This window comes from Aplidium turbinatum, chromosome 1, assembly GCF_918807975.1.
Source record: "Aplidium turbinatum chromosome 1, kaAplTurb1.1, whole genome shotgun sequence".
NCBI lineage: Eukaryota > Metazoa > Chordata > Ascidiacea > Aplousobranchia > Polyclinidae > Aplidium > Aplidium turbinatum.
In genome coordinates, this window is record NC_137472.1 from 33,677,877 (window position 1) to 33,703,344 (window position 25,468).

General features: G+C 38.3%; 1 protein-coding gene across 1 annotated transcript; it reads left to right on the forward strand.

Moving 5' to 3' along the window:
- LOC145765060 (solute carrier organic anion transporter family member 4A1-like) lies at positions 1–23,901 on the forward strand. The gene is made up of 13 exons (XM_082576802.1): positions 1–67; positions 3,894–4,032; positions 4,927–5,058; positions 7,922–8,188; positions 8,611–8,726; positions 9,117–9,207; positions 9,531–9,734; positions 13,687–13,859; positions 15,712–15,873; positions 16,894–17,063; positions 18,828–19,079; positions 23,020–23,190; positions 23,737–23,901. The coding sequence occupies exons 1-13, from the start codon at positions 1–3 to the stop codon at positions 23,899–23,901; spliced, it is 2,109 nt and encodes a 702-aa protein (XP_082432928.1).
- The last annotated feature ends 1,567 nt before the right edge of the window (positions 23,902–25,468 follow it).

Genomic DNA, 25,468 nt, shown 5'->3' on the forward strand with positions numbered 1-25,468 from the left:
ATGTCTACAGAGCGGAACGCAAAATCCAAAAAGGCTGTCCATTCAAGGACAGTTCTTCCAATGGGAGGTATTCTACAGTTTTTAAGTGTCTGGCTTTTTTTAAGACAGAAGATAATAAGACTTATAAGTTCTTGAAAAAGACATCTTTTGATTGACTTGCGTATATTCTTCTTATTGAAATGCTTTGAATTTTCCAAGAAATTAAACATTCTTCATTTTACCATAACATACTGCACATAGTCATTTTACGAACTTAAAAATTTTGTATTGTTTTAGAATTTGTGTTATCCAGCTTCCATAGGCCTTACATAACAGTAGTTTTCCTATTCAGCGTTAAGTCACCTTTAAATCTCTCTGGTCGTGTGTTTTTTGTTACCAGAAGCTTTTACTAAGATTCTTGTACTGAATTACCTTTTAGTTAATATTCTCTCATAAGGTGTGGCTGTATTTGGTAATACGAATAACCAATAAGCAATATCCAAGCACACTCTGTGGACAAAGCAAAAAATGTAAAATATTTTTTGTTGTATTCACACAGAATATGTCACACCCATTTCAGTGGCAGATTTAGAAAAAGCAATTTAGGGGGCACCAAGATTTTAATAGACCTAACCCAAAAAGATCCAAGAAAAATAAACAATTAAGTTACTGAGTTCCAAAAGAAGTGAAAAAGTTGACAAGGGTGGGTGGAGAGATTGTCCTTCAGAAAATATTGTCAATTTTTACCTTGTTTTGGTGGTTTTGCGTAGGTTATTATGTGCTCCAATAAGCAGCACTTTGTATTTGACTGAATTCAGCCAATTGAAAACTATATTTTTGTACAAGTCAGATCCACAAAGTCTGGTTTAAAATTAAAGTTATAATTCAAATCATTTTTCTGTCCATGTTCTCAGAAGATGACATTATCTTATTTGCTAAAAAAATGTCTTTTGCATTAGACTTGATTGTTCATAAAAGTAATACCCAAGCAATGTTACCACCATGCATATAGTACTTCTCTATATACTTCAGTATATTACAGTATTTCTCTTGTATCAGCTACTCGTTTTATTTCTCATGCCAGAAAAGGAACTAAATTGTGCGTTATCACGTGAATAAGAATCATATAACGGAAGAAGAGAGTTACGATCACTATTACGCAATGTGAATGTGCATCATGTATTATTCCTACGTCTTTTGCATTAGACTTGACTGCCCACAAAAGTAAGAACCTTCAGACTCCAGTGGATTCTTGCAAACTGCATTAAATCTCGATATAAACCCTTAAACTTGCCAAGGAATGTCACCATTATGTACATATTTTTCTCGCATTAACGACTCGTTTATTCTTTATTTCGCCAGTATTGAAATTTAATCGGGCGCTTAGTTCGCTAATAAAAATCAATTTTGTTGTAAAAAAAAAAAATACTAAAAAATGTTTGTCTTGTTTTGTATTTATATCTCGCCTTGAACCAGTGTACTTACTGCACTGAGGAGGCCGGAAGGCCGAAACGGTGTGCACTGTCTGCAGTTATGCACGCTGTTGGCTTACACCGATTGAGCACTTTACTGAAGGCACCTTGCTACGCATTGCGCAAAGCTCACTGCTTGTAGTTTGAGCACTTTGGCAGTAGTACCACTTTTGGAGCTTAGGTACCACAAATAGGAAAATGTCACATGGAAGGAGGTATATATCTCCATGGCCATACCAGTGTTCCTGCTGCACTGAGGAGGCCGGAAGGCCGAAACCGTGTGCACTGTCTGTAGTTATCTAGTCTTGTAAATATTCTTTCAGGGAAATTTTGAATATTTGTTTATGATGCCCCCACTTTCCGTGTATAGCTTATTCAAGGTAAATTTCATCTCATATTTCCATGAACCCTGAAGTAGATTAATTTAGTTGTTGACCAGTTAAGTAAGCAATGCATTTTGTTTCGGAATAAGTCTAGTGCATTAATTTTTCAGCTTTTGAGAGAAAAGAAAATTTACACCCCTTATGTCAACGGCTGTAAACAAATGATTCTTATGTCTCTAGCTAAGTCAGTGAAATGTAATTGAGCGAACGAGCAAAAATTTGCTAAAACAAAAAAATAATGCTTTCTTCTTCGCTTTTGATGAGATCACGTACCAAGTCCCTTCCTCTCCCTCTGGTCCGCTACTGACCCTCTCTTATCTTCTACTGAACGTGTTTTATATGAAGTCACGTTAATACTTGATTGCAATTGATTAATACTTATTTTTTTCAAGAAATTATAAAAAAATACTTTTACAAGAAGGGTGATAATTTCACACCAGTTAGTTCTAAAATAGCGTCACAAAAAGTCTCTACCATTGACGTTTTTAAACCAGTTCTCTTAGTTCTTGAACATTGTAGCCTACTGCACAGTATGTATTGTATAGTATAATATAGGCTAAAGTGTATTGACTTCGGATTTGAATAGATTAAGAATATTCGTTATTTGGTAACAAGTAAGATATTGTGAGAGTTTAACCGTAGTGGTTTTTCCCAATGGGATGTAAAAATTATTTGCTATCAAGTTTAACTTAATGATTGACAAATCAAATAATTTTGTGTGGTTTCGCAGCAGCAGCAGCAGAAACTACAAATACAACTATTAACCCATTATCTGTCGTCGTCGTATGAGCCTATACGGGCCAACGGTCTATCTTTTCACCACACCAGATTCACGATGTTCTCGGACTGTGCTGGAAGGCTACCAGAGAGCAGCCAGTATTTTGTTTCATCATCCAAGACACGTAAAGTGTCAGCCCTTGAGTTGCAGTCGCCATTTCTGAAGATAATCTGACAGGGTTTTTATATCCTGGCTGCGTCTAGTGTTTAGTGTCTTCTAAGCTTTCCCACGACCTTGTGGAGTAGAGAATTGCCAGATCGTCCGTATATGCATATTTTGCGGAGACCGTAGCCTACTTGGCAGGTCGTAGGTGTAGATGTAGATGTAGATGTTAAAAAGAAGTGGAGCCAAGACCAATCCCTGCGGGGCGCCATTTTTTAGGCGTCTTAATCTGCTTCGCCGTGAGTTTCAGGAGATAAAGGTGTGGCTTCGATTTCTGACAAGTTCTATGATCATATAGAGTTTATAGACCATATGTCGGTCTAGACCAGTGGTTCTCAAACTGGGGTCCGCGGTCCTTTTGGGGTCCGCGAGACAATTTTCTGGGACCGCGAAGCACCTTCCAAAAACACGACGAAAAAAAATTTTGGAAAGTAAAATTTTTCAGGCAACTTATTTTCCAAACCAAAGTTAAAAGATATATTTTAGTAAGCTGGCTTGGCATCCCTCCACACAGTTTTTTAAGTCTGGCCTTTCGTTTCATTGCGACATCCTTTGTTTTGTTTCTATCGCCTTTGTTACATCAAGGAGTGCATGGTGGTGACGTACTCCTACAAACTCGTGTTTACCAGATCAAGAGCAGAATTACGAAATATATATACTTGACTAAAAAGGAAGTAGGCGAAGTTGATTAAGGCTGGTTATTTTGACTGATTTAAGTTTTGAATTGAATGCCATTCCGAACTTTTAGCTTTTTTAGCCTTAGTCACATTAGGAAAAAATTAATAACTTTTTAACTTTATTAATTGAATTTTTAACTTAAATTTGAATACAAAAAGTGAAAATGGCTCAGCCTCAAAAAAAAATTAAGATCCAATGATTCCTATGTTAAATTTGGTTTCTCTGTGATACATTCTGGAGGAAAAGAAAAGCCGCAGTGCGTGTTATGCTGTAAAGTTTTAGCAAGTTCTGCTCTAAAACCTAGCAAGCTGAAAAGACATTTGGTAACACATCATCCAGATTATCAAAACAAAGATGCAGATTTTTTTAAACGGCAAGCTGATAGTTTAGTTAGGTCGAGATTTGATAGCAGTAGTGATCAATGGAAGGAAAATACTGCAGGGTTAAGGGCCTCCTACGAAGTTGCAAGAGAAATAGCTATCGCTAAGAAGCCTCACACCATCGAAGAACAACTGATCTTGCCTTGCTGCCAAGTTATTGTATCAAACGTTGTGGGAGAATCTGAAGCTCAAAAGCTGAAGCAAGTGTCTCTGTCAAACGACACTGTGAGTAGGAGAATATCTGAGCTATCGGAAAACATTTTGTCGCAGGTAGTGTCAAAGATACAGAAGTCAATGTCACATTGATACCTAGTTCAAAACATGTTGGATGTAATGCATGATAATATCAAGATCATATTGAACCAAACATAGAATAGAACTGATGACACCCAAGCAGGTGCACCCATTTTATTGACGTGTGCATTTTTAATTGCATTTAACAAATAAATTATTATTTGCCGTTTTTTGCCTTAAGTTTTTAATGGACCGTGAGTCGTTGAAAAAATAGCAAGGAGACCGTTCAAACAATTTTTTGAAAAAGTTTGAGAACCACTGGTCTAGACTCTAGAAGCAGGCGAAGCAGCTGGCAAATAAGGCCGCGGGGCCATATGGTGTCGTAGGCAGCTGTAAGATCTAAAACAAACAGCGTCGACCTTCTTTTTGCCTCAAAGTAATCCTCGATGTCTTCGGTCGATGTGACCTGATCTACGGTGGATTTTCCGCGATGGAACCCAGCTTGCTCCTTTGGCAGGAGCGGGTCGATGATTGGATTGACGTGGGCATAAATCAGCCTTTCGAAGATTTTGAAACGAACACAGTGGAGAGATATCGGACAATAGCTTCATGGGTCTTCTGCTGGCTTAGGCTATAAGGCTTAAGGATCGCAACTACTAAAGCTCTTTTTCAGATTTTTGGAATTGTGAGGTGGCAAGTGAGTATACAAAACAGAATTGCAATTTTTCAAGCATGTGTTGCAAATAATGTACACATGGCGATTTTGCAGGTTGCAAAAAAAATTGCGTGACTCAAACGCAACAATGCATTCTTTTGAACTTAAATAAATTCACGTCTTTTTGCCTGTTCGTATTTTTTAGGTTTCCAACAAACATCTGCCAATGTTTTGCAACTTCCAAATGGGCTTTGGTATTTTTCTGCCTTGGTGCCATCATGCAAGGCTACATAGTAAATGGAAACGTTCCTGTTGTCACAACTACTTTGGAAAGACGGTATGATTACATAGTTTGTATCATTCGGTAAATAATGTTGATCAAAATCGTATTAGGCCACACCCAATGCCGGATTTACCATTAGACTATAAAAGCTTAAGTATAGGGCCTCAAGATTTAGGGACCTCAACATTTGAGATGTTACCACGTAGGCCTAGGCTATATTTAAAAACGTTTAAATATATATATTTGTAGAAACTTTCACTTTGTAGGCTTACATGACTTGAAATTTTCTGGTAACCAGTTCCAATAAAGTTGGTAATAAAGTATTCATAAACAGGTCGTAGCCTAAAGCAAGTGAATATCTAGTGTTTTTTTTATGCAAAGGAAATATAACACAGCTTAAATGGTTATATTTTGAACTGTTAATTTGCAAATAGCTTGAATGTTATTATTCATGAAATTATGTGCTAATTTTAACGAACTGTTGATTTTTTGCTCTCTTCGTCCTCTATTATTTTTGGACAAATTCGCACGTTGTAGCCTACATGAGACAAAACAAAACTATAGGCCTAGAGAAGAGCACGTTTTGTTTCATAGGCTATACACTTTTATCAAATTATATGCAACCAAACCAATTCAGATGGTCTTCCAAAATGTAGAATCAAGTATCCGTCTACCAGCTGTTCAGAAAAGTAATGCTTGTCATGACTTAAAAGAATTAAAAATGAATTGAAAACCACTTTGTTTTCGTTTGAACCTTCGTTCTTCGCCGCTCCAAGAGTCGAAGGGCTTTACTTATCAGTTTCACAACCCTTGAGTAGTAGCAGTGACTCGGGCTACATGTAGTGTTGTAAGTTGACGCTGAGGCTAGCGCCGTCAATTTATTTTTTAGTTGACGCAAGTGATAGAGCCCTCAACTATTTTGCCGATTTTAAGCGTCAAGCGCTACGCGTCATTTTTTGTTTTCATGGAAAATCTCATTTCACAATGAGAGTTTCACAACGTAGGCTATTCTGGCCAGCGCGACTCATCCGAATTACCGGCTTTCGCGTAGGTTGGAATGGCTACCTGGAATACAAGCGAAAGAAGTTCGCCAAATAGTGATCACTCATATCGTGAACAGTATCGAGAACGAGGGATGAGAGAAAGAAAGCGAAAAATCAATGAATGTCGGAGGTTGAAGATACTTTATTTCAAGAGCTCTATGCCCCTGAAAAGAGCGATGTTGGTGCAGTGGACCTCGTTAAATGATATATAGGCTATGCTACATCACAGCACGCTTGGAACAGTGACACCTATCCGAGTAAACGTTTTCAAAGCTTGTTCTTGAAATACAACGCACCAATAGCCTACCATCCAGCGCTGCTGTGGAACACATGTTTTCGCTTGGAAAGGACATTTTGCGTCCCAAACGCAGCAGATTGTCGGACAAACATTTTCAAATGCTTGTGTTTCTACAAGCCAATAACTAATAGGCTAAGCAGCCAATTACAATATAGTCTCAAAACATAATATCTGCTCTTTATTTATAGCTATTGTTAGCCTAAACTTGGTTGAAATACTTCTGTTTTGTGAGACCCTGGCTGAAATAGCGCTAGAAATTAGCGCTGACGCTGACGCCGTCAATTTCTTTAAGAGCTGACGCAGTACTTTACGCCGTGAAGTTTTTAGGCAATTCGCGCTGACGCTGACGCCGTCAATTTATTTCATTGACGCGTAGGCTACAACACTGGCTACATGTTTGAGAAGGCTACGAACAGCCATTGAATTGATTGGTCATCCAGTTCGCGTAGACCACGCACACCACTAGGCGCATTGTAGAAAGGACAGTTGCAGATAGTGTGGTTTGCGATATCTTTCTACTTGTCGCAATCACAAGTCGCGGATGGTGCCATCCTCCATTTGTGCATATTGGAGCGAAACAGTTTGACGCCTGTGCAAGCGATTGGGCCACACCATAGAGTTTTTGGCTAAAGCATTCCGGTTGAGTTGGGGCTAGAATCGGAGAAGAAGCTTGCAGTCTTGTGAAAACAGGGATCTGCAATAAGTATTCCGTGTATTAAAAGTGACAAACTGAAGCATAAATTGTGATGAGAGTTTGGATGATTTTGTTATGAGGAAACCAAGAAAAAAACACTTTAGCCATTCTAAGTGTTTTTGATCATAATAGTTTATTTCTTATTTGTTATAAGCCAGGCTAGTTAGTGAGAAATTATATGGTAGGATGTGATGTGAACACTATTGTTGTTAAGTAGCTTACATGTAGATTATAGTTATAATTATCTTGTTACGTATTAGCACTTTTCATACAAGCAATATAAAATTTTTAAGTTTAATATTTCTTTAAAGAACATATAACATTAGCAGGGAAGTAGCCTATCTAGTAATTATTTTGTTTGACTAGCCTTTCCTATTTTACAGTAGCCTAATAATTCACAAAAGATTTACTATGTACTGTAATAACAATCTTTGATTTCAATGGTTAATTTCAACACTTGCGACTTGCGTGCATATTTCTCCATGACTAGCTCAGTATATGCTATCTCGGTTGTATGATTGAAATACTCGCCTCTATGACTGATACTCGCCTCTATGACGGTATAGCGGTTGGGTGCCTCAAAAGGAAAATAGCCCAGGGCCTTTCTTTCTCTAAATCCGGCCCTGGCTAAAACTCCTTTGAAGCGGGCGTAACTTCAAAATATAAAGAAGCAGCGTACGAAAAGTAACAAACAGAACACCAATTGAAGACTTATTAATAAGTAAACTATGCGTTAGATTTTGCATACAGTAGTTTCTCAAAACAACTAATTTCATATGTTTTTTTTTTTTTATTCGTACGCAGTATATTCTACGCTTGCTATAGTCAGGGAGTCAGACCATAGAAGAACATCGTGCCTTCAGCAACTTTATTACTTTTCAGATTTGAATTAACAAGCACAGAAGCGGGATTCATTTCAGCCAGTTATGACATCGGTGGTTCCATTGCTATATTGTTTGTAACTTACGTTGGTGGGAAAGGACATAAACCTTTATGGGTGGGATGGGGTGTTTTTTTGATTGGTTTGTCAGGAATACTCTTTTCATTTCCACGTTTTATGGCACCATATTACGTATTTGGCAATGACATCAATGTATGTGGCAATGCATCACCAGATCTTTGTTTAATTTCAACGCTAAGAAGCTTCAGGTAAATAAATTACTAAGTATTTACAGTAGTTTTAACAAAAGTATTTTCGCCATTCACTACTGTGTGAATCAAGTGGTCAAAATTGTGCTAAAGGGTCAAAAGCAACTGTTTGGGGGGCAAGCATTTCAATATTTGAAATGAAGCGTCTGTTTAAAATTATTGCTACTGAATGCAGCCGAATATTTATGAAACGTCATTTTACAATGTGATTAAAACGTTGTAATAACAATAAAAAAAACTTTTTTTTGGTTTAGAGGGCAAGATAAAATTTGAGAGAAGTGGACGATTGCTTCCCCAAGCCTTCCGTAGCTAGGTCATTGCACCCTTGATAAAAAGGTGGATTGACTTAGTTTCTAGAAAAAATTGTGAAAAATAGAACATGGCGTTGTAGTTCTCTTTCTCATTATTATCCATACAAATAGATTTTGGTTTTACGGAGCGATGATACTGATTGGAGTGGGAGCTTCACCTTTGTATTCGCTTTCTATTATCTACCTTGATGAGAATGTACAGCAAAGATACTCTGCATTGTACAATGGTAATATGTTTTGTATTATTGTAGAAGGCATAGGCTGTAGTTGACTCGTAAAAGAAATCAATAAATAGTTTAGGCCATACGATAGGCATATGAAGCTTGCTCACAAATGGCTGATATAACGGTAGGAGATTTTTTTAATCCTATAACTTTTTGATCTTTTACTCGTCATCTCATAGCATACTCTTATTCCAAATAAAACTCAAGGTTTCAAGCGGAAAGCATCAATCTTCTTGATGAGAGCTGCAATAACGCAAATACTTAGATTTTTGTTGTCGAGTTTTAAGTTCAATACTCAATAACAATCGCAGAATGTCACTGTGGTGTATGCAACATATAAGTTCAAATTAAATGAAACCAAGTTTAATTATTGTCAAACATTTCCGTTTGCAGCTATTCTTATTACTTTCTCTATCATTGGTCCTGGAGCTGGATTCCTCATGGGAGCCCAGTTTTTGAAACAATACACTTATTTAGGAGAAACGTGAGTATCGAAGCAGAATGCAAGAAACTTTAGTTGTTTGTAAGTCAATAGAAAAGTACATCATGATCAGCTACAAGAAGATCAGCGGAGGAAGATTAAAAGGCGTCCCAAAACGAGAGGTCTTGATACAGTGATGAATGACAGCAGAATGGGCATGAAATATCTGAAGGCGGTTGCAAGGAATCGAGATAGCCTATATGATGGAGCGAAAAGGTTTATAGAGTGCCCGAGAGTCGAAATCCACTGAACGGATGATGATAATGACTAGCAACCAACCTTTAGCAATGTATGTTTTTTTATTGTCTGACTGAACTACTTTTCAGTGTTTCAATTGATCGATCAAGCGAACTTTGGGTTGGGGCTTGGTGGATTGGAATCTTGATCGCTGGTTGCATTGGCGTCGTTATTACAGTTCCTGTCATGATGCTGCCGCGAGTTCTACCAGGAACAAAAGATTTCAGACTAAACAGAGAAACAGAAGCTCACCAGATTTCAAAAGATCCAGATGTAAAAAAATTTGGAGAAAGGCATGTTACTGTACTGCTAACTGTAAAGATGTTTCTTTGCCGAAAACAATTAGTTACTATATACACATACAGTATTAACTTAAATATTTAGAAGTTTAAAGCGGTTGTAGATTGAAACAATAAGATAAGATGTTTACAGATTAGTACATGCATACGCATACATTATAAAATCACTTTAACTTGAAGAAGCTTATGTCTTCGTCTTATAAAAACGTTTTTTTAACTTAACTTTAGCCTTGATTTTTCTGAGACAACAGTATATTCTAAAACTTATTGTAATTTACAATTATTTTGAAACATTTCAATTGGCTGTTGAAGTGGAAACATAACAAAGGAAAAGAAGGTTTGCAACTGTTGACTAGCTTTCGAAAAGAATAAATTCAAATAAAATTCGACAATGCCAACAACACAAATGACGTAAGTTTAATAGAATATGAGACGATTTTTACGGCTTTGTGAATAAAACCCTTTCTAAAAACTAATTTTAGGGAATTTTTTGTATGGAAATTTCATTAAAACATATGCGAAGCGAAGCTTGTCATACTCGAGCAAACCAGGCCCCGGTTCAGCGCAGGGTGGATAGGGAAACGCCCTTCTCAGGGCGCGGCAGCTCCTCTGTCGAAAAGTACCGACGACCCACCGTACTGCAGCTGAACACCGAGGGTATTACGGCCAGCAAGCTCAGCATCATCGAGTATCTGGCCACAAAACATCAGGCCCTCGTCATTCTCCTTCAGGAGACCCACTGCACATCTGTGGATAAATTGGTATTACCCAACTTCACACTCGCAGGCGCAACCATCAGCAGGAAACACGGCCTCGCCACGTTTGTCCATGAGCAACTGAGCTGGACGCCAATAGACCAGTCCAGTGCCCAATCGGAGATAGAGTGGCTATGCATAGACATATCAGGCTATCACATCATCAATGTCTATAAGCCACCACCCTCACGCTTAACACCAACAGCCATCCCAGTGTTCCCCCAACCCAGCCTCTACGCTGGCGATTTTAATTGCCACCACGTTGACTGGGGCTACAACACCACCAACATCGACGGAGAAAGCCTGGCCTCATGGTCAGCCAATAATAACCTCACCCTACTGCACGATCCCAAGGGTGCAGCGAGCTTCTTCTCCGGACGCTGGAACACTGGTACAAACCCAGACCTGGCTTTCGCAAGTGATGACCCCGATAATTGCCAACCGGACAGACGTGTGCTAGAGAAGTTCCCTAGGTCCCAACATCGATCCTCGATTATCACGGCTCCAACGCTCATAATGCCTGTCCCGAGCAAGCCTGTTAAGCGATGGAACTTCAGAATGGCTAACTGGGAGTACTATAGCCTCCTTACAAATGAATCCACACAGTATCTCCCATCCCCTCACACCAACAACGTGGAAAAAGCCTACCAGGACTTTTGTGATGCAATAACATCAGCGGCAAAATAATCCATCCCCCGCGGCCGACGAAAGACCTACATACCGTGCTGGGATAAGGAGTGCGAAAGCCTCTACTCCGACTTCCTCCACGCCCCTCAGGGCAATGACACCAACAGCTCAGCCACAGCTCTGCTGGCAAGGCTGGACTCAAAGAGGAAGGAGCGCTAGACAGAAGCCGTCGAATCAATCGACTTCACGCACTCCAGCCGCATAGCATGGAGTACACTGAACAACCTAACTGGCAGATCACGTGCCTCTCGTCAACAATGTCCCGTTTCAGCAAATTCCATCGCCTCACAACTTGTGGAGAACGAGAAATACAAATCGAGAGACCGTGAATCAGATAGATCCGTCTTGCAAGAAATGACGGACCTCTGGAGGGTAACAACCCCAGACGGGGACAACATCTCGGGTGAGTTCACCTCGGAAGAATTTTCCGCCGCCCTCCAGCACATAAAGCCAGGTAAAGCCCCGGGCCCTGACCACCTTTGCCCGGAGCTGATACTCCATGCTGCTGCCTCCTTAAAGTCCTGGTTAAAAGACTTCCTTTCCTGCTGTTTGCGCCACCTGAGAATTCCCAGAATCTGGATTTCCAGAAAATTCCCAGAAGAGCCCTTGTGGTTGCAGTTCTTAAGCCGAATAAGCCCCCAGGGGACCCGAAGAGCTACCGTCCAATCTCACTTCTCTGCATCCCCTTCAAGATCCTCGAGAGACTCATCTACGCCCGTGTCGAACCAATAATAGATCCGCAGCTCCCCCGTGAACAAGCTGGTTTCCGATACGGACGATCAACCGTAGATCAGGTCACACTTATGACCCAAGACATTGAGGACAGCTTCTCGGCTAAGAAGAAGGCTGGCGCCGTGTTTGTTGATCTCACGGCTGCCTATGATACCGTATGGCATAGCGGCCTTACCTGCAAGTTACTCCGTCTGCTCTCTGATAGACACATGGTCCATATGATGATGGAACTTGTGCAAAACCGCAGTTTTACCCTCCCAACCCTGTAGCGGTCGTCAAAGCAGACTACGTCGACTTAAAAACGGCGTCCCACAGGGCTCAGTCTTGGCTCCTCTCCTGTTCAACATATACACCTACGACTTGCCCCCACCATCTCCAGGAAATATGCTTACGCAGACGACCTGGCACTCCTGCACTCAGCAGGAAACTGGCAGTCAGTGGAGAGGAACCTCAGCCAAGACATGCAAACACTATCAGCATACTTCCAGATATGGAAGCTACAGCTCAGCAAGTCAAAGACAGTGTCGGCGGCCTTCCACCTTAACAATCGGGAGGCACAGCGTGAGATAAACATCAACATTGATGGGGAACGCCTGCCCTACTGTGCCGAACCTGCATGCCTCGGCGTAACCCTGGACAGGTCACTCACGTACCGCCGGCACTTGAAGTCACTGCGCAAAAAACTATCTACACGCGTCGCACTTTTGAGGCGATTGGCGGGTTCCGGCTGGGGAACTGGTGCTAAAACTCTTCGTACAGCTACCCTAGCCCTTGTTCATTCCACCGCTGAGTACTGCGCGCCGGTCTGGTGTCGTAGTTCTCACACCCACCAGATTGATACCGCCATCAACGACGCATCACTGCGTACTGTGACTGGATGCCTGCGTCCCATTCCAACGGACTGCCTACCCATCCTAGCAGGCATCCAACCCGCTGAGCTACGCCGTAAAGGAGCCACGATTTCTCTCGCTCGCCGCGCTTTGGACTCCGACCATCTCCTCCATGCAGCATTCAAGAGACCACCACCTATAAAGCAGCGGCTGAAATCAAGACGCCCCTTTGTGCCTGCCGCACAACAACTACTTAAGAACGCAGAAGAACTTGGTTTAAGTGCGGCACACTGGACGAACCATATGTGGAACACGGAGTGGCAAAATCACACCTCCACGCTCCGTGACTTCATACCCGACGCCGATCCCCGTCCACCAGGGATGTCCCTCGCAAGGCTTGCGTGGGTCAGGCTAAACCGCCTGCGAACTGGCGTCGGCCGCTTTCGTTCGGATATGCACAAGTGGGGCCTGGCTCCTTCATCAGAATGCGAGTGTGGTGCCACTGAACAGACCGCAGACCATGTCATCTACCACTGCCTAATCCACCGGCCTCCACACGGTGCGCATGGTCTGAGGGTCCTGGACGACGAGACTGCTGAGTGGCTGAAGATTTCCTGCCCTTCAATCTAGCCTGGAAAGATCGCTCATACGCCATCATCATCATCATTAAAACATATCATAGGTCTAGAATATCCTGTTACAAATTGTTGTGTTCAAAATTCAGTGATAAAATTATTTTTGAAATTAACACCCTCCTAACTACAAATTTTTTCAATTTTAGTTTTTGCTATAAACAAAACCAACTCAAATCCATGAATAGGTCATCTGCAAAAGTTTAAATGGAAATAATTTACAAAATTGTAATGGCGCGTTTTATTTTCTAGTAATTTAGTCTATCTGAGTATTTTCAAAGAAATTTACAAAAAAAAAACTTGCTTACAGATTTCGAGATTTTCCACGCTGTGTATGCATCCTGCTTCAAAATCCGACTTTTCTTTTCATATCAGTAGGAATTTCGATTGACGCAATTTTGCTCGGAGGAAGTGTAGCATTTGGCCCGAAATACATAGAAACACAATTCGGAGTTGACGCAAGCACAGCAGGAACATATTTTGGTGGGGCGTTTAAAATGGTCATTTTAATGACTCTGACAATCGAAGCACTTCATACAATGTATTTGTTTTGCATAAATTTGGAGTTTACTGTTGTAAACTTTATTTCAAGACATAGTTGAAACAAAATTTTTCGATGTCATTTTTAAAATCATTAGTGTGTAACTGTCAAAATATTTATATTCTCATGTTCAACAACAAACCATCCTTGGGGTTTTTTAGAGTTGTGCGTAAATTTTCCACCGAATTTGATACGAAAATCCACGAGGCTTTGCTCATAAAATCTTGCAATCCTCGTTTCAATACACAGTTGTTTGCCGTAGGTGCTTTCTTTCTCCTAAACGTTTTTTTATAATTTGTTGTATGGTGCGCTTTTTGTCTCGCGTAATTAACCGCCATTTGATGTGCCTTTCTCCTCTGCTTTGCAGTTTCATTCTTGTGCATTTCGTTTTTCAATTCATTGTGTAGATCAGTTATTTTCAATGTAGATGTTATTGTAAAATCAGTTATTTTCGTTACTTGAGAAGGGCTAACTTGAGTATGGCGGAAAACGTTCGTAGTTTATAGTTTTATATTCACTCTACAGTAATGTGTGATGCTAAAGGCCGTGTGGTTGCTTGGTTTTATCTGTCTATGCCAGTGGTTCTCAACCTTTTTTTTTTTCGTGGCCCACTTTTGTTTGCATAAAAGTTCTGTGGCCCATTCAGTTTTTATGTAAGAAAAAAATTGCAAAAAGGTTTATAAACAAAAAGCAGCAGAACATTGTCTTTGGAATGTTGCTGGAATCCCCTTGTTGAATCCAGGCGCTGACGCTTCACAGTATCTTTTTTTCGTTAAACAAAATTCACATCTTCATCCTTTTCCTTGTAATTTGGATGACTAAGAACTTTACAACATAATACGCATTGTCCTTTTTCTTTTCTGTTATCAAAAATTGATGTAGGCTGCAGGGGCGCCGGAACGATTTTTGACTGGGGGGGGGCAGGATTATGAAAAAAGGACACTTTTGTGGCTGAAAGGCCTTTTTTTTAAGTTTTAGGCAAAGAACAATAGCACGGAAGGGCATCATGCTATGTTATAATGATGTAACATACTGTGATACAGAATTTTGTGTGGTGAATATTATTTTGAGGCAACAATGAAAGATTATAATTAGGCTAAAAGCAAATAGCAGAAATTGTTATATTGCAAAATGTGCAGTAGCTTACATGACCTCAAAAGGGCATCATTGCCCCCCTGCCCCCCCATCCGCAGAAAAATTGAGGGCAGGAGGGCTTTCTCCCCCCTGCCCCCCGCTTCCAGCGCCCCTGGTAGGCTGCATACTGAATGTAATTTTTATCAAACTTAAAGATTCAAGCACTGTATTGTCAATTCCTCCCCAAAATAATCCACAAAATAAAATGCTGCATGTAGCCTACTAAAAAGCGGATCTGCAGAAGTTCAACAATTAAGGCTACCGCTTGTAAAGATGGCTTAATTGTAACCACAAACTAGTAGTCTATTACATCATAAAGTGTTGTAAAAACTGAGTTGATGTAAAACTGTACTGTATGTTGCAATACTTAGATAGAATGATGATTGCCACTTCGTAGCTAAAAACAGCAGCATCATTCATTGTAACTAAACAAACACACAAGTGTAAAATTGACAATAGCCTAGTGACAAAAATAAAACAAAATGTTTCAATAAATCTTTCAGTTTTTAGCCTAAAATATGTCTGTGGCTCACTCAAAATGCTTCTATGGCCCACCAGTGAGCCATGGCCCACTGGTTGAGAACCGCTGGTCTATGCCAAAATATTAACTAAATGCAATGAAAGTCAGATTTCATTGACAACATGCATTTCTATTCTCAGGACTAATGGCGATTCTTGGAGGGGCAGGAGGGCAATTGACTGGAGGGGCGGTCATTGCCAAATTAGACGTTTCCTTGAAGAATATGTTGCACATGTCTTATATCACTCCATTCTTAGCAGGAGTTTGCTCTTGTTGTTTCCTACTCACTTGCAGCAACCAACGTAAGTTTAATGTGGCGTTTATATTTGAGATCAAAGATTATTCCTTTAATAAGTGAAGATTGCTGTATAATTGCTGAAAAAAATAAGGGATGTCTTATTATGTAAAACAACTCTGTTTGATGATACTTTTATAACTGGTGTAAAATTTGGTAGGCACTTTAACATAGTATTATACAATTTTCCGTGTGAACCAGCTACCACCATTGCGCCGCGGCGCATTGGTTAAGAAGGTAGGACAATTTTCCTTATGAACTCAATTGATTACAGTCATTAAGATCCTTCTTGCACTCAGTTCAGTTGCAGAAGAAAAAAGAGTATTAGCAGAGGGTAGGAATCGAACCCACGCAATCGAAATGACTATTCCCTTGCCCTAACCTTAACCCATTAAGCCACGCTGCTTGTGGTGATACATTTAGAATTTTCTTTGTATCAAAAATCTTTCGAGTAGATCGGTCAGAATATCACGTGCTGAGTCACAAGACTGAAATCAGCTGATTTGCAAGGAAAACTGTCCTATGTCAAAGAGTCTACCGTAAAATTTGGCCTATGTAACACCAAAATAATAAAAAATACTTTTACATTATATTACTATTATACACTATACAATTACTTTATAGATTGAGTAGCTTTGCTGCATTTTAAAAATAGATCAGCCAAGTCAATCGTCTAAAACGAGCTGTCTTATGTTCCTAAGAATTACTGTGCATTTAAGAAAGACTTACATTCTATTGTTAAAATATGTTCATCACGAGTTCATTTACTTGTGTTTCCATTTTCTCTTCTTCATGTCTCCTCTAGAGCTTGTGCAAGGAGTCAATACATTTTATCAGAAATAACTAGCCTAAGTATTAGAGGTAAAGTTACGTAAACAATTATGATGAGTTTTTTTATACAAAATTTAAAAAGACTAACTCGGCAAAAAAACACAACAATTCAAACATAAAGAGCAAACAGCGTTATTACACAGAATCTGCACAAAAGATTTGTTTCTATGCCCATCGCTCAACTTTTGTTGAATAGAATTCGTTGGAGTGACAATTTCTTATACCGGCTCTAATCAGACTAACCCAACAATTGTTGATCAATGCAACAACGTTTGTGGATGCAGTGAAGACGTTTACAATCCAGTGTGTGGAAGTGATGATTTGACGTACTTTTCACCTTGCTTCGCGGGATGTTACAACCAAACAGTATGTTTTGCAGTGATATCCTTAAATTCAAATAGGCTAATGCAAAACCCTTTGTGATAGTGTCCTAATGAAATCATAAAGAATTTAGCTTCCTAAGTACCCTGTAGCACCAGGTGGAAGATAGCACGTGCCAGATAACATTTGCTTAAGCGTATTGAAATATAATAAATTGATAGCAGCAACTACGGTAGGCCTATATAATTTGGCCAGTAATACTTCCAACCCGGGTATACACCAATGCGAAACCCGGATTTTCAGACAGAATGTAATTAAGAGATTTTTATTTTAAAAGTTGAAATGGTCCAGTCAAGCTGTACACTATTCATACTGTTCAGTGTTCACCCTCTGGTTTGTACCAATTTATCGCATTTAGCTATAAATGGCAGCATGCAACATTTTCTCCTGCTGCTGCCGCACAACAAAGTAACGTTGAACCAAGTTTACGATACGACTTTAAAGTATTGAAAAAGTGCTGTAGGCCGGTCAGTTATATGGGTATATCGTATAGTTATTAGCTTCTGAGATTAGGACAATCCCACAATGCAAAAGTCCGCAAGGACGTGGAGCTATTCAGAACATCCGCGGTGCGCAATGACGACAATTTTCAACCTCAGAATAATGTCTCAAATGGAAAAAAGAAGGTTTTGTTTCTTGATTGCAACACTCAGGGAAATAGGTTGTTCAAGATGCTTTGTGGTTTCTATACGATCTACGTAAATAAATAAGGGTCGCGATAATTAGGCGTGGACAAAGGTTTGCGTTTTCTGAAGATAAATGTAAAACAATGAAAGAGCTTTGTAAAGGTCTTAGTGTTATAACAGTCGAATACCTTTGCAAAGAGAATATTGACATTCGTCAGACTGAAAAAGGGGTCACGTTCACTTTAAATAAGCTGAAAGACTTGAAAACAGAGATCAGTGGGGATCTGATGGAGAGATTGGAGAAACGTGTGCAAGGAAAGGAAAATGTGCAACTGATTCAAACATTCTAAGTCTCCCAGGCACCTAGATTAGTGCGAAGACCAATTGAGACACAAAACTCAGAAGCCAAAAATTGCAGAAATATCTCTTTTGGATATAATTTATCCACAGAGCCCTGACGGTCATATGGAAATGTTAAAGTTAAACTCATTAAAGAGTCCAAGATCAGGATTATTTCTGAGTAGTTCGCTTTATTTCTGAAAAGTGGAAATCGCGACCATTCCTGCAATACAAAAGCAATGTGTGTTTTAAGCTACAAAAAAACCTTGAAAGTTTTAAATGAATCCAACTTGATTAGCTTACAATTAAGTCATGTCAGTGGAGCCCGAAGGACAAGTATTTGTCAAAAAATTGAGAAATAGACTGAATGGTAAGTTTAAGCACTTTGATTCTCGTGCGTTTATATTATAAATAATTATGCTTGAAAACTACGTGTTTTAGCGATAAACATTTAAGTTAAACTGTATTTTCTGTTGTCTTACAGTATTTTGAATACATACAAGTTTAATACCAAACTGCAGTTTATTCAAAACCAGAAAAAAACTATTTCTGTTTTTGAAATACCCGAAACCGGGGTTTCAAAATTTTGTCCACAATTGGAGACACTAGTGTCCGGTAACAGCTGATATATGAGCAAAAGATCTATCTCAGCTGTCTGGATGAGTCTATCAAGTTGCAAGATTGCAATCACGTCACAGTTATCTGAGAAACATTGTTATTACTGCTTTCCGATGCATAATGTTTAAGTCCTTTTCAACCTAATGCATTTTATCAACGAACGCAGGGTGAAACATATTCAAACTGCTCATGCGTGACAATAATGAATGGAAGTGCGCCGTCAAACCAAACCAACCTTGGAACAGCGACACTTGGGGCTTGCCCAGACAATCGATGCAGAACCGGCTGGCAACTCATATTGTTTTGCCTTTTAAATTTTTTCAACATGTTTTTCACGTTTTTCAATGATGCTTCTGGACTGCAGGCTTCTATTCGATGCGTTGCTTTCAACCAAAGATCTTTTGCGATTGGATTACAGGTGATGACTAAATAAAACGTGATATATTTTATCTTAGGAACGATAGGAAATGGTCAAATTAAAAGTTTTATTTGGCTTGCTGCAAAAGTTCGGATAGGACTAGGGTACATAATTTTTTTTTATTTAACTGTTAAATTGCTTAAAGATTGAAACTAAACTCCTTTTGTCATAAATTTAGCTTTACAAATTACAAGGACTTTTTCAAGTTTCTTGCGTCAGCAGACTGTTTCAAAGAATGTGTTAGTCACAATTGATTTAAACTAAATGTTTCGTTTTTTACTTCTACAGTTCTGAACCTTTAAAAATATCTGCACTTTGAAATCCTTTTAAGTAAGCATAACTTTCCATTGACGATGACACCAGGTAGTGGCTAAGCGACCGGGGTCGTGATTAGAGATGTAAACGCAAAAAAACGAACAGTTTTTTTTTTTAAAAACGTGTTTTTTTTTCAAAGAAAACTTGGGCCAAAAAACACACGTTTTTTGTTTTTTTTTTGTTTTTTTTCATGTTTTTCTGGAAAAGTTGCAAATTTTTTACAACTTGCAGCTTAGTTTCATTGTAGTGCTCTTGAAAAACATTAAACTAGTAAAAATGGTTTTATTGGTGTGCTGAAATTCCTAAGTGTTTGTGCTTGGCATGTTTTTGCATATTCCCACGTTGTTTCGCTTTCTTCTTCATTCTCAGGCATGTTTGTGGCAATAGACCTGACAAACATCGAATTAATGCAATTTGATACATGACATAATGTAGATGAGTTAATTTTTTTCCTTTTATGGAAGTTAGCCTACGATGTTAGTATACTGGTACTGGTTATTCTGTACACACACAATGGGTTAACGAAATTTTGGCAAAAACAAGATGGCAGTATTGAATTCAGAACACAGATTACCTTGTTTGTGGTAATTTACTAATGCAAACTATTGCTAATAGCTTGTTTAAACATGTTTTTTAACTGATAGCTTAACAACGATGTATAATTGAATATGCTTTATAAATGTTGAAACAGAAGTATTCCTTTCGTGTGTTGTAAGGTCTTAGACACTCTGTCATTGATACTTCTTGCAGATCATTTGTGACATAATGCAAGAAATCTTATCACTGATATTTTTAGCTGTCAAAAGTAAGTGCATTTGTCAGAAAAGGTTTAGGTTAATGTTCCTTTCAAATGCCCACCACCCATGTTGACTACTGCTAGTAACTACCAACCCTGAATGACAAAATTTTCCCTTTAAAGTGGAGTTTTTCAGCACTGCTCAGTGTTCACATAGTGATCAAATACTTCATAATACTTTTCCTGACAAGTATAAAGTTTTACCCATATTTCCGCAATGCAGGATAAACATAAAAAAACAAACATTAAAGATGAAAACTTATTTTATTTGGGAACTAAGCTTACTACTTTTTGAGATAAAAAGAAATTGACCTCTTGTCGTTACGCACCAATAAAACCATGATGCGTAACTTTAATATTTTTTTTATTGGCTATAGAGGAAAGATTGACGAAAAGTTTGGCAAAAACAGAAAAGTGCTAAAGTCTCAAACAATGTTACCACTCTCTTGTCATGGAAAAGTACTAGATTTGACTGAAAAAAAAAAAGATTCGCAAAAAATACACTAGCATGATAAATACAGAATCATTTACATGCATAATGTACAAAAATGACAGCCAATGGCGTTAGTGAGTGTTAAAAGTTCAAAATAGAACCAAACTTCCTTAAAATAAGAAAATTTTCTTGAAAGTGAGAGCCCTGAAGTTGATACAAATTTCAGATGTGTGACGTGTCTGTAATGAGTCAGTGTAGAGAAGTTGCAGCAGCAAAATAAAATAAACTGGTGCCTTTTCTTCTACCATTATAATCCACAGCTGAAATGTAAGCGACTAAGCGTAGGCCTACTGTAAGGTGGGGTTACTTTGAACACTTTTTACAGTTATTTGCGTGTATTTTTTAAAGTATTTATGGTAAATATCTCAAATTTGGTCAACATTGGGTGTAATCAAACAAAAAACTCTGTCCACTTTCAAAAGCACTAAAAATACATTGATGCAGCCAAATGAAACAATAGGTCGGGTTACTTTGAACACTTTCCAAAGTTATGCACACCAACAGAGCGCTAAATCGCAAAAAACACGAGTTAGCAAAGAAAAACACTAGAACACCAGATCCAATCCAAAAACACTAGATCTATTGGAAAAACACTAGTAGTGGCACCATTGGTCTCAAAGTCCTGCAAACTAGTTGAAATTAGATGAAATAAGTGTAACCATATTTCTTTTAAACATGTCTATGACAGCACAATGGTGTGATTAGGGGAAAACAAACATGACTATGACATCACAAAGGAGTATTGATCTCTTCAGGGAAAATAAAAAACATCAAAATGTTTCCATCTTTCACTACATTTAAATGTGATTTGGGCTAAAAGTTGGGACTTTAGCACTACACTGCTTTTGCCAAACTTTTCATCAATCTTTCCTCCACCCAATTATTATTATTATTATTTTTAAAGTTACACATCATGGTTTTATTGGTGCGTAACGACAAGAGGTTAATTTCTTTTTATCTCAAAAAGTAGTAACCAAAACTCGTTTTAATGTTCATAAACAGATAGCCCACCCAGAAAACATGGGGCTAGAGCTAAAAATTATAATATCTAAATATGTTGAGCGGTTCTTGAGATATTGCCGTTTTTCTATTGCTCCTTGTCTATGAAACCACCTAGTGGCTAAGGTTATTTCACATATAACTCGAGAACCGCTTGTGTTATTTTCATCAAGTTTGCACCAAATGCACATCAACTGGAACAACCTCTTGACGTTGTAATGGAAAACGTGTGGTGTGCTGGTCAAAAGTGCCTTTGTAAAGCAGAGAAACAGGACACTGACCACCTGGTCCTAACATGCCCATTAACCAAAATCCCAGGTGGCTTCGAAACTGTACACGAGTGTGGTACTGCATTTAAAACTGGCTGGACTAAATTACAGACAATACTTGAGATGTGCCAACAATAGGACACTGCTACTACTATTTGAGACGATGAGATATCTTTAAGGCTCGTGTGTTGAGACTAGAGATGTAAAAAAACGTTTTTTTTTGTTTTTAAAAAAACGAGCTCGTTTTTTTTGTTTTTTATCGTTTTTTTTCTGTTTTTTATTCGTTTTTTTTGTTGTTTTTTTTACCTATTTTGACATTAAATGTCACAATATGCACCAATTAAGGTAAACTCATTGCAATAGCGTCTCTTTCAACATGAAATGAAACTGTAATGCAAACTAAGCTGTAAATTGTAAAAAATTTGCAACTTTTCCAGAAAAATATGAAAAAAAAAACATAAAACAACGCGTGTTTTTTTGGCCAAAGTTTTTTTTTTTTGCATTTACATCTCTACTTGAGATCTACAAAATTGCAATGAAAAAATATACCAGACACATAGTCTGATTTGAAATAAGTTATAAGTTACGAGTTATGAGAGTGTTTTTTGTTGAAAGCGACGCTATTGCAATGAGTTTACCCTAATTGCTGTATATTGTGACATTTAATGTCAAAATAGGTAAAAAAAACAAAAAATTCAAAAAAAAAACGAATAAAAAAAAAACGATAAAAAACAAATAAAACGAGCTTGTTTTTTTTTAAAACAAAAAAAAAACGTTTTTTTACATCTCTAGTCGTGATATAGCGACAACAGGAGAAAAGACTGTAGCCTACGTTGAATTTTTCCAAATGAAGAAACAAAAAATTATTATTTGTTGCAGTCAAACCAACCTAAATTAGTGTAAGAACTGCAAAACTCATGGTAAGATTTATTATACTGTTATTGAGGATGGAAATAGAAAGGAAAGCTTTTCTTTGATTTACCTTGCTCGGAAAAGAACAAATTTTTGAATTACAGGAGTATGATTACAGCAGGCTAAAAATAAAACTTTTATTTTCAATTACTTAAGATTCTTTTGTCAAGAGTAATTGGAACAGCCCCAGGTCCAGTTGTAGTTGGGGCCATCTTTGACAGAATGTGTCTACGGTGGACAGAGGAATGTGGAATCAGAGGTTCATGTCTTGCATACAACAACAAAGATTTATCTTTGTACGTTGCACTGCTTCTTGTTATTCTGAAGGTACAATATAATTTAATAAACAAAATGGTGTGAGATTTTTTAAATCAAAAATAAAAACTCATCTAATTTTTAAACGATATGGTCAACAAGTGGGGCAGCGGATAAGGCAGTGACTTTCCAATCATGCAAACCTGGTTCGAGTCCCGGCTAAGCTCGTTGTTGAAAACACCGCTCACACCTACCTACAGTGTAATAAATTTCGTAGGCATAATTGTTGAAGGAAAGACGGCCAAGAGAAAACAACTGGCCCTACGAGAAAAAGAAACTGGCCCTACTCTTGTTAGTGCCGATGGCTTAGTACAATGAGAGCCTTATTTTCTCATACCCGACACTTGAATCAAGTATGAGACAACCTTTACCTTTTAGTCAACAAGTAGCCTATCATTTAATTTAAACAGATGGCGGCCTATCTACACCTTAGTAAACCATTAAACTTATCGTAATGACCTTAATGGCGTTAGATTAATGGGCTTAATCATGGCTTAAATCGCCTTAAAGACTGTCACATAGGCTACACTTGTAAGTTGAAACGTTTTTTATTCATAGTTTGCTGTGGCTCTGGCGTTCCTTGTGGCATTGTTACTTTACAAACCTGCATCCAGGCAATTGAATTTAAAAATCGAACCAAAAGATCAAAGTAACGAGAATAGCGAGAAAGAAGAAATTGACAAAGAAACAGCAGGAAGCTCGTCCGCAACGCTCAATGCATAAAACCGAGATCCAACAGTTTCAACAAGTCTTGTTTAAATAATGTTCAAAAAGAATTCAATGCAACGTTTGACATTTCTTTATCTGCAGTTAATTAATTGTTTTCAATATCCCAATAAAGCGACGTTTCACCAAAAAAAAGCATAGATTTGTCGCTCGAGTGAAAAATACAAAACCTTACCTGAGAAAGGGTGTGCTCAGTAGAGGGTCTCGAGGGTATTTGGTCATATGCAAGCCAAAGTAATTTTTATGTTTGAGCTAGCCAAATTCTTATGCTTGCTTCGCTCGTTACAATCATGCTCAATCATCTATTTCATGAAACTACCTATGGTATGACGTACGGCGGCCAATTAAGATTTGAAACCAAAATTTGCGAGGCACTAAAACTGCAAGAGCCCAACCCCCAAACTTAACAAATAGTTGTTACTATTGAGCACGCATGTTTTCAGCAGTGGATTTAGGCTAATGGGGAGAAAAAAATGTGCTTTCAATAAGAATAAGAAAATTTTAAGAAAATAAGCAAAATTCCGGAGACACCACAAGGCTTATTGAGCTATAGGTAACTATTTAATTTATTCGGTGTTAAAAAGATATGAGGTGAAATGTTTCTTGTTGACGGTAGGTAGGGAAGTGTAGTTTGTTGAATGTGCGCCAACAAGTCCACCCTAATCAACCCACGCACATGCGTCTTTAGTTCGGTTGCCAAATTCAATTTTTTGACTGAACCTGGAAATTTTATGCAAAGTTTAGTGATTTTAGTAGCCTAGGGTCTACTCTTTCAGAATCTGCCAGGTGCACACCGTGCAACCTTGAGCGTTTTGAGAAATTCAAGATGGCGTCCAAAATGGCTGCCGTTTTAGATAACTCTCTATAACTCAGTTAGTATTTGACCTAGGATGATAATTTTGGTGTCTAACCATATGTTTTAAGGAGCAAGGAATCCATTGAAACTATTTATTTTACTGGTTGGGGATTGCATCATCTAGAAATGCAATAATGCGCCAGTAGGGCTGCCATATTACAAATTTCAAACAAAAACAAACAAATTCACTTGTAGGGAGACCGGGGATAGTTCGGACGCGGGGATACCTCGGATAAGGCATTTGACGTCACAGTAGAGTATTGTTAAATCACGTTTACCAAAGCTTTGTGGCTCCATTACAAATCAGGATAAAGTTTGCAAGTATGTCTGGTTTTCTTAGAAAGTTGAGGCCGAAAAAGTAATTTTATCAGTGATATCAAGATTTTAAAATTGTACGTGTAAGGTCATAATTCCGTTGCAGTTAACCAAAACAAACTTTTTATTGATTGAGGTTGTAGTTAGAAAGCTATACTCAGATAAGCAAGTGATGATTTTGACCAGCAGTTAATCAGGTAGCCATATTTTCTTCATTTACCTGTAGTCACGTGGTCGGGGATACTTCGGACACAACCGCCGAAGTATCCCCGTGGAAAAAATCAAACTTAAACAAAATCTTATTTTCAGATCTTTTGAATAATTTATTGGATTTTAAAAGACATAATGGTTCGGACATATTAAAGAAAAACAATTTTTTTGTATTAACTGTCA